This window comes from Platichthys flesus, chromosome 2 (assembly GCF_949316205.1).
Source record: "Platichthys flesus chromosome 2, fPlaFle2.1, whole genome shotgun sequence".
NCBI classification, from domain to species: Eukaryota; Metazoa; Chordata; class Actinopteri; order Pleuronectiformes; family Pleuronectidae; genus Platichthys; species Platichthys flesus.
Window position 1 is genome coordinate 25,532,351 of NC_084946.1, and position 10,015 is coordinate 25,542,365.

Sequence of the window (10,015 nt, forward strand, 5' to 3'; positions counted from 1 at the left end):
AGGCCAGGTTTACAAACTGACGGCTCAACGAGGTGAAATGCGGCTCCAGAAACTGACTTCACCTGATTTTACAACAAACATCTGCGTCTTATCCTTTGGTCTTCAGTGTTCATTCCTCAGATGTGGTCCAGTAAAGAACTCACAGCCTCTCAGGTTGATTCCGTATGAAGAGCGGAGGCCTGAGAGGAGGAGACAGCTGCTGCAGGATCAAAGACTTCAAATAACCTAGAACTGTCGCTCAGATTTACTTCACAATAAAAGTCCATTGGATTGTTGTGCCCATGTGCTTGACAAAATATTAGATAACTTTTCAGTTTAAATAAATTAATTAAAATCACAGACAACCTTGAGTTGTGGCTGATCAGTCTGTGCGAGGCCGTCTCGTTGTTTAGTCCAGATTCTGTGTGTCCGTTTCCAAGTGATTGTGTGTTTGCTGGAGCTTCTCAGAACCAGATCACAAACTTGGTCCATCGAAGATCAGAGGTTTTGGCTGTACCTCGTTACGGATCCGGTTTGAATCCGGTTTGGTTCTAGTGTGGCTCCGGTTTGGTTCTGGTTTGGTTTTCCAGGCTCTGACTTGGTTCATATCTGTGCTGGTCCAGGGACTGATGGGGTCCAGTCCTGGTCCAGCTTCTTCATGTCATTCTGAGAACGGCTGGACGAAGGAAGACGGAAACAATCCTCTCTGGTCTGGCTCATCCTCGATGTAACCATGCTTCACACACACACACACAAACACACACACACACACACACACAAACACACATTCATTTATTTATGATACATTTACAGAAACGTGAATGAAGGACATTATATTAATCAAGCACAAAAAAAAAAAAACAGGATTGTCGAGAATGAAGTGGAAATGTTGAGATTAAGGTCAAACTAAATCATAATTCTCAACATTTCAACTTTTTCTAAATATTTAATCTTTTTTCTCATCATCTGTTTAAAGGAATAAAGTTATGAATAAAGTGGAAATGTCAATCTAACTGATAAAATCTCAACATTCCGACTTTATTCTCAACACGTCCATTCTTTTCTCAGATGAGAAAACTCAACATCAGCTGAGGCTTCATCACAAGAGCTCCTCTGTCCTGCCAGTGGCAGAACCAATCAGAGCGTAGGATGACGATACGTACCCACCAATCGGGGTCCTCCTGTCCCAGGAGCACCAGCACCTGACCCTCAATGAAGCTCAGCTCGTCATGGTGGTCGGCCTGACAGTCGTACAGAGCCTGGACACGTCGACTCGCTGCACCACGAGGCTGAAGCACGACAGAGAGTAACACTCACAATGTCCCAACTAATGAAATCAAGCCATCATCGACTCAAACTGATACGTGATTGGTCAAATTAACAAGAAACGAGAATCTTTAATGTTTTGGAAATAAATGTTGTCACAGTAAAAAAATTAACCCTTTTGTTAGTATTATTATTAAATATTTTTTTTTAAAACTTACCACTGATCTGCGAGGGAGCGGCAGGGGGGCGGGGCCTCTGCTGTCACTCTCAAAGCTCTGAGAACGGTGGTTGGTGGGAGATCCGTTGGGCGGAGCTTTACTGGCAGGGTGCAGGAAGTGGGAGGAGCTACTGTCACTGTCCGCCCTCCGAAAACCTCAGACAGGGAAAATTAGATTAGAATGTTATAATGACAACATCAAGGTATATTCAGGGTTGCGTTGTTAACAGGAAAGAAAGTTAACTATCTAAAATATCTTATTTATAAAGCAATTGTAACTCAATTGATATTTTTGTTTGTTTTTTCCGACTGAAAACTAAAAGATGCATCATTCATACAGTTACACAATTAAATGGTAAATCAATTAAAGTAAACATAAACTAATCTGTTTTGAGAAAGTAAGTGGATTACCAACAGGAACTCATTTTATCTCTTGTTGCTCCACTGATCCCTGGAGCTTCATTTACACGTGATGGATTCAACAGACGGTGATGAACGGATAAAACAGACGGATGGATGTTACAGGACAGGAAGTACCTGATCTGTGAGGTCGTTCAGTCAGCGAGCTGAGAGGAGAAGATGGACTGCAGAGAGAGAGAGAGAGATGGGGGGCGACAGAGAGCGAGAGAGACACACAGAGATAGATAGATAGATAGATAGATAGATAGATAGATAGATAGATAGATAGATAGATAGATAGATAGATAGATAGAGAGAGGGAGACAGAGTGTGAGAGAGAGAGAGAGAGAGAGAGAGAGAGAGAGAGAGAGAGAGAGAGACACACACGCAGAGAGAGAGAGAATGAGAGGGAGACAGAGAGGGAGAGAGACAGATAAAGAGAGGGGGGGCAGATAGAGAGAGAGGGGGGGAGAGCGAGGGAGACAGACACACAGAGAGAGAGTGAGATGGAGAGGGAGAGAATGAGAGGGAGACAGAGAGGGAGAGAGACAGATAAAGAGAGGGGAGGCAGACAGAGAGAGAGGGGGGAGAGCGAGGGAGACAGACACACAGAGAGAGAGTGAGAGGGAGATAGAGAGGGAGACGAGGGAGAGAGGTTTATTATCTGAGATTTTCAATAAATCACATCTTTAATTCATCCTCTTTCCACCAGAGGGCAGTACAGTCTGAGTTTCTCCAGTTCCACACCTCTAACTTTAGCTCCAGTGAATCTAAATTTAATGGAAAACGTTAAATGTATAATGTTGTTGCAGCTCGTCGCTGGAGATTTAACTATAAATAAATAAGCTGTAGTTTTAATCAGTGCTCCTCAGTTTGAATGTTTCCAGAGTGAATCACCAACATGTTGTTTCTTTATTTCATCGTGGAAAAAGCCTTTTAATTCAACCTGAAACAAAAATCCATACATGATCTGATCCCTCGCTCTTGTTCCAGCCTCTTCACAGTAACCAGAAGTGATTTTAAGACCTAACTGGTGATTTCTATGGCTCGATATGATAAATCCATCTTTAGATCTGCTCGTACCTCCAGCTCCTCGAGCAGACGCCTGGTGTCTGTCCCAGAAACCTGGTTGAGAACTAGAGGGGACAGAGCTTCTCAGGGCCCTGAGGCTGTGTGTGCTTGTGTGTGTGTGTGTGTGTGTGTGTGTGTGTGAAAAAATTGTATATAGTGAATTTAGGTATGGTTTCATAATGGGACTGTTGGATGTTAGGGTTCAATAAATTAAGATTCTTAATATTTTTATGGTCTGATTCTTTTCATAGCTTGTTTTCTGATGAATTTTACTGCAGCTAAAATTTAAAACCCATCCTGTTGGTACCTGGACCAGTTTGACATAATCATTCCTTTACCGGTCCAATCAGAGGCCTTGATCTCTATCATGTGTTAAAGGTGTTTAATGTGACACACTGAGAGTTTCAGTGTGTGTTTGTGTCTCAGATACTCACACACACTGCTTAAAGGAGGAGGAGTCTGGACCGCTGTAGATTCTGGGACTGGTTGGCAACCCGTAATCTACACACACACACAGACACACACACACACACACACAGAGTTAATTACACAGCATCACTGTGACAGATTAATTGCAGGGGTCTCTCAGATGTTACCGTGCGTGCTGGACTCAGAGCAGCTCCTCTTGTGTCGGACGGCGATGGGAGGGGCAGGGTTGGACTTCCTGCTTCCTGACGTGATGAAGAATCCTTCCTCATCGTCCTCGCAAAATCCCTCCCCCCCAGCGGGAGGCGGAGGAGGAGGAACAGTGGGAGCTGAGTGACAGAGCAGAGATATAGTTGATGATATATCATTATCATAAACCGTCTGCTCCCTCATATCTGTGTCGGCTCACAAATAAAATGTATCTTTTATGAAGAACCATCAATAGCTGTGGAGACATTTTAACAATTGAAGAAAAATGTACAATTGCACAATTGGGCGGAAATGGAAAAAAGTCAGAGGCTCAATAAAGAGATAAAGATTCATCCTGTGGGGTTTTTAAATAAAAATGGCTTCTTATTATTTTAATCCAGAACCAAGAATCAACATCTCTTAGGCCACAATGTGTCTGCAGCAGAAAGTGGAGACATTCAATGGAAATAGCAATATAATTATCAATATCTTGTCTGACCTTTGACCCGGGGGGGCAGCGGGGGAGCTGGAGAAGAGGGCGGAGGTGGGGGGGGGCTCGGCGCGGTGCCAGAGGCCCGGCTGTGGAGGTCCATGGCCATGGCGAGCCTCCTCCCCACGCTGAGCAGACCTCCTCCGCCCGGCGCCCCTGCTCCAGCTGAGGAGGGCGGAGCCCCAGCGGAGGACAGGGACTGACTGAAGCTGAACGGACGGGAGGTGAAGGAGAAGGAGGAGGTGAAGGAGGAGGAGGAGGTGCGCTCCTTCTTCACTGGCCCATTCTGAAACGGGACGGGAACAGATTAACACAACTGCTGTTATCTCTGTTTTCATCAATAATCTATCAATGTTCGTTAGAGTAGAGATCTGATCTGAAAAACAAAACCCAAAGAAATTCTGCCAAAACATTTATGAGAAAAATAAATCAGATAAAACAGCAGGCCCTCAGTTCCCATGGTTACCCTGTCATCGAAGTCGTCGTCGCTGTCATAGAGGTCGTCATGACGAAGCCGCCACTCGTACTCCACATGGATGTGATGGTCAAACTGGTTGGACTGGGCCTGCTGCAGCTACACACACACACACACACACACACACACACACACACACACACACACACACACACACACACACACAAGGTAAGTCGACACAAACAGTAACATTGAAGCAGTGTAATATGACTATGATGAACTCACCAGCGCCTCACAGTGGCTGTGCTTCAACCTGCGGCTCATGTCCAGGGCGGTCTCTCCCAACTCATTCTCTGTTCACACACACACACACACACACACACACACACACACACACACACATTACTATGTCTCTTATTTCATCAACATGCATCACCGACTCTGCATCACACTGTCTCTGCTGACCCCCCCCCCCCCGCACATAATTTATAACTCTATATTATTGGCATTATCACCAATCTCTGCACCTTAGAACAGCACGTAACTCTCTTACTGAATATATTGTTGTTCAATATTGTTGTTGTTTTTATATTGTTGTTTGTACAGTGCACCATCCACACCAAGGCAATTTCCTGTATGTGCAAATATACATGACAATAAAAATAATTCTGATTCTGATTCTGAACATAACTTTAAGGAACATATTCATGTTTTTTGGAAAATAGATATTGTCTTTATAAGTACTTTTGTTTACTTTTGTAAAAGTGCCACTGCATCAACCACAGGCTATTCCTAATGAAGTGTGTTAGCATGTGTGACATGTGTGTGTTTGTGTTACTGAGGTGTGAGTTGGCGCGGGCTCTCAGCAGCAGTTTCACACAGTCGCTCTTGTTGTGCAGACAGCTGTAGTGCAGCGCGGTGTTCCCTGATGACGTCGGCATGTCCACGTTGGAGCTGTAAAAAAATAACACATATGACACAAACACTCGTAAACACACACTATCAAAAAATGAGTTGTAATAACTGCTGATCATCGACTGACCAGTTCTGAGCCAGGAAGTCCAGGATGTGCAGTGAGGTCCTGTCGGCCAATAGGACGGCGAGATGGAGCGCAGTCTCCCCTTTTTCCTGTCAGCATGGAAACAGAGTGTGTGTTTATCAGGGTTAAAATTTGCTTGTATGTATTTTTGTATATACCCTTTGTGTGTGTGTGTACCTGAATGTGTGTGTGCAGCGGCTGGCTCAGCTCCATCCTCTGAGCGTGCAGCTGAATCAAGCTGTAGATGTCGCAGCTCTTGGTCGCCTCCTGCAGGCCGAGTCGCAGCGTTGCAGTGGAGCTGGGACTCCGCCTCACAAAATGCACGTCCTGGTACTTGAGCATGATGAAGTCTTTACGCTCCGTCCTGCAAGCCACCAACACACAGGATCAAATTCACCACAATGAACGACAGTATGACAACAGCAGAAAGACACACAACTCTGTGTGTGTTTATCTTACATGTGACTGTGTTGAGACGGCTTCAGAGACGGACTCAGCAGGTTCGCCTCCAGTATTTCATTAAAACCAGAGTTACCAACATTCCTGGCCAACTGAAAGAAAGAGAGACACGATCACTGTGTGACTCACATGAGGACACCGTGACCTTTGACCTTTGTCTACTGTTAGTTCACATACCAGCAGGTCTGAGGTCCCCAGGCTGTCCAGACTCAGAGACTGGATCCTGGACACGTGGACCCCCATCTCCCTGTGGATCCCTGAACACTCGATACAGGTCAGGATCCCCAGGTTGGTCGAGAGCCATCCAGGATCTACAGAGAGAGAGAGAGACATATATTATATTCAACATTCAAAACGTTACAGTGTTGTGGGTACAGTGTCAACTTTGATTTGACCTTTGACATTTAATAAGCTGCGTTTTACTTTTTTACAAAACGTCGTAAATTAATCACATTCTGAGAAATTAGAACAAAGAGTTTTCACCTGTTACAGCTGTTACAGATTAAATGATTTAGTTTCATTAATAAAAATGAATGGATTGATTGATTGTTTGATTGAGTTATTGATTGAGTTATTGATTGAGTTATTGATTGATGATTGACTGACTGACTGATTGACTGACTGACTGACTGACTGACTGATTGATTGATTGATTGATTGACAGGGATTACCCGGAGCTCCACAGTCGCAGCAGCTGTTGTTCCCTGGCATCCGCCTGACGTCGTCGGTGATGGCGCGGGTCAGATCCTCCACGCTGCTCTCCTCTCCTCCTCCATCCAGCCTCCCCCCGTCCAGAGCCACGCTCAGGGCCTCCTGCTTACTGTTACTGAGCACCGAGATCCAGCTGAACACACACACACACACACACACACACACACACACACACATCTTATGTTCATAAACATACAAGATGATTCCACTACCAGACTCAATAAAGTTTATTTAGTTGTTACTCACGCCACACACTCAGCTTCATCTTCAGCCAGGAAGTGATACGTCCGATTATCTGGAGGACAAAAGGTTTGTTATATGTAACACCAATTTGTAATTTTTGTGCTTATGTGTGTGTGCATGTGTGTGTGTTTGTGTGTGTGTGTGTGTGTGTGTGTTTGCTTGCTTCTTACGAGAGATCAGGTCAAAGCATTTCTTGTCCTCCACGCTGGGTTTAACCTGACAGGTGAGTAGATTGAGTCTGGTCGGAGGTTTATTCGGCTGAGAGAGACAGAAGAGTTATAGGTATATACACACACACACACACACACACACACAAACATATATATATATATATATATATATATATATATATGTATATATATATATTTATACGGCTGCGACTGTCTATGTTGATTAAGCATCTGATTATGTTTTCAGATAATCATCACTACTACTAGCTCTTTGAGAAATGGCTGAAATGATTTATCGATTATCAAAGTATTTGCTAAAGACAACACTGCTGGTCATTCTTCTTCCATATTCCATCAGTGTCAAATTTAAAAGTCAGCCACTGTCTTGTTTTGTATATGTGAGAAATGAACAGTGTTTTTCCGTGGCTGCTTCACAATAAGAGCCTCCCGATGTTTCATCCATCACATGCTTTTAATGTGAAGCAGCAGTAAAGAATATTTACTTTCTATAAGAATCATATGAACACGTTAATCCAACGATTATCAATGAGATCATATTCAACTGGTACACTTGGGTTTATCTGAAACTTCCTTCTGCGTCATTTCCTTGGAATTATAATTTAAGGTCAAAGGTAACAGCTAACACAAACACAAACACACACACACACACAGTGAGCTCACAGTAGCATGTGCGATCGTCAGGTAGCAGTTATGAACGGAACATTTCCTTTTCTGCCACATTTTCCTCAACCTGAAACACAAACAGAATCAGTTTTCGTTGTTTTGCGACTAACGTTGATCTTCAGCAGTTTGTTGTGTTGTGTTTTTACCCGTCACTCTTCTTGTAGAGGAATCCTGATCGTTCTGTTCCGTAATGTTTGTCTCCCAGCAGCTGATGCATACTGTACACCTGCTTAGGCAGCGAGTCCTACACACACACACACACACACACACACACAGACACACACAGTTTAATATCCTGTTCGACAGTGTTATCATGTCCGTGTTTGTGTGTCTGACCTGCTCCGTGTGGACGACGGGCCTCAGCTGATCTCTGAGAGAACACAGTTGTTTCTTCTCGTCTTCATGACGCTGCTTCACCTGCAGACACACAACAGTTCACCTGAGCCCTGCTGCTCACGTGTGGTTTCACTGATCCAGGCTCACGTGATGTTATCAAACTAAAAAGCATCTGAATAACTTTGTTTATCAAGTGTAGTGAGAGTTTTTGTATTTTGTATTATTGAGACCAAGGTGCAAACCCCTGTTTGACATTTTTGTCCTGAGCCATCCTGGTTTCAGAAGGATCAGGGGGTGGAGCCTGACTGAGAGCTTGAGGATAAGACACGCCCACCTCCACCTGCGACCTGCACCGTGTCTAAAACCTTCTCACAGATGACCAGCAGAGGGCGACTCTACTGGTTGCAAAAAAACCTTACATAGAAGAATAACTATTTCCACATTTTCCTAAATAATTTATGTCTCAATCTCTATTTTCAAGTCATCTTCATTTTGCAAATTATGCTCCACTTTGAGTCAATTAGACAATAAGCACTGTAGGCTTTGGGTCTTGGAAATGTGATTGACAGCTAGTACCGTCAAATGGGTGCAGGTCGCAGGTGTAGGTGGGTGTCAGGCTCCACCCCCCGCTCCCAAAACACAAAAAAAAACAAGATGGCGCTGGACAAAATGTCAAACTCACAGACCGGGTGACTCTAACTTGTTTCTGGATTTTATTTCTCTCTGTTGGTCATTGTCGTACCGTGGTCAGGACTCCATTCAGCTCCTCAATGTACTGCTTCAACCGCTCAGTGGTGGAAACACACTCCTGCAGGAAACTACACAAACACACACACAGATACACACACAGAGATACAGTAAATCATGTCTTTTTACAAACACGTATGCCTGAAAGCGTGTTTCCTTACTTGTTGTGGCTGTGGTAGTGTTTGATGAGGTTCTGCAGCAGGTCAACTCCTCTCTTTGTCTTTATCTCATTGACCTTGATCAGATACTGAGAAGAAAGAGAGACGACAACATGGTTTTAAAGGGAAGAAGGATGTGTGTTTACGTGTTTTGGAAATTATGGATGGGATCAAGAGGAGCGTTAGAGAGAGAACGGTCACCGTGACCTTTGACCTCCACAATCAAAGTGCATGAGTCCAACTAAACATTTGTACCAAATTTGATAAATTTCCCTGAAGGCGTTCTTTAGATATCATGCCCACAAGAATGGGGCGGACAGAAGGACAACCCAAAAACACAATGCCTCCAGCAACTGGCTGTCGCTAGAGGCATAAGAAAGAGGACAAAAAAAGGAGAGGAAGAGAGAGAAGGAGAAAAATAAACAGGGCTACATTCCAATTCCTTCATTTGCATCCGTCCACTTCATCCGGAGCTGGAAGCACTTCCTGGTAAAGGATCGAGGAATAATCAAAGGACGGAATTGGGATTGTTCCCTCAGGTGAAAGTGGCGGAGTTAGGAGAAGGGCAGGGTGTGTGTGTGTGTGTGTGTGTGTCTGTGTGTGTCTGTGTCTGTGTGTGTGAGTCTTACCTCACACATGCTCAGTTGGAACGAGCGTCTCTCCTTCTCCAGCTCCTCGGCGATCTCCCCCCCGCTCACCTCGTTCCTCACCATCCCGTACTGACGAGCCAACTCCCTCTTCTCCTTCTCCACCTGCTTACTGCAAAACATGACGTGTGAGACCTTGTGTGTGTTTAGCTGAACCCATCTTTACTGACAGAGCTTTTTCAGTTGCGTGAACAAAGAACTGTAGTGCTGGATTATAACGTATTATTTTGCACAACAGACACATTTGTCAAATCCTCAAGAGCAAAGCCGAGAAAAAAACCCTTGAATGTTTTATGATCACTTACAATCTGCTCTCGTAGTCCCTCCACGCTTTGTCGAAAGGTTTCTTCAGATCCTGTAGAGACGAGG

At 44.2% G+C, this 10,015-nt stretch overlaps 1 protein-coding gene across 1 annotated transcript in view; it reads right to left on the bottom strand.

Moving 5' to 3' along the window:
• Nucleotides 1-517: 517 nt before the first annotated feature.
• Nucleotides 518-10,015, bottom strand: part of unm_sa1614 (un-named sa1614) — a 12,201-nt gene continuing 2,703 nt past the window's right edge. The window contains exons 5-28 of the mRNA XM_062408124.1: nt 9,952-10,001; nt 9,629-9,758; nt 9,003-9,088; nt 8,837-8,912; nt 8,095-8,175; nt 7,905-8,002; nt 7,756-7,825; nt 7,075-7,162; nt 6,908-6,956; nt 6,622-6,794; nt 6,128-6,261; nt 5,951-6,042; nt 5,669-5,855; nt 5,495-5,580; nt 5,291-5,406; nt 4,738-4,805; nt 4,504-4,611; nt 4,047-4,323; nt 3,529-3,687; nt 3,367-3,433; nt 2,000-2,046; nt 1,464-1,618; nt 1,143-1,268; nt 518-715 (exon numbers count right to left, since the gene is read on the bottom strand). Of these exons, the coding sequence (XP_062264108.1) occupies nt 641-715; nt 1,143-1,268; nt 1,464-1,618; nt 2,000-2,046; nt 3,367-3,433; nt 3,529-3,687; nt 4,047-4,323; nt 4,504-4,611; nt 4,738-4,805; nt 5,291-5,406; nt 5,495-5,580; nt 5,669-5,855; nt 5,951-6,042; nt 6,128-6,261; nt 6,622-6,794; nt 6,908-6,956; nt 7,075-7,162; nt 7,756-7,825; nt 7,905-8,002; nt 8,095-8,175; nt 8,837-8,912; nt 9,003-9,088; nt 9,629-9,758; nt 9,952-10,001 (2,598 nt within the window). The 3' untranslated portion in view covers nt 518-640. The remainder of the gene's footprint in view (nt 716-1,142; nt 1,269-1,463; nt 1,619-1,999; nt 2,047-3,366; nt 3,434-3,528; nt 3,688-4,046; nt 4,324-4,503; nt 4,612-4,737; nt 4,806-5,290; nt 5,407-5,494; nt 5,581-5,668; nt 5,856-5,950; nt 6,043-6,127; nt 6,262-6,621; nt 6,795-6,907; nt 6,957-7,074; nt 7,163-7,755; nt 7,826-7,904; nt 8,003-8,094; nt 8,176-8,836; nt 8,913-9,002; nt 9,089-9,628; nt 9,759-9,951; nt 10,002-10,015) is intronic.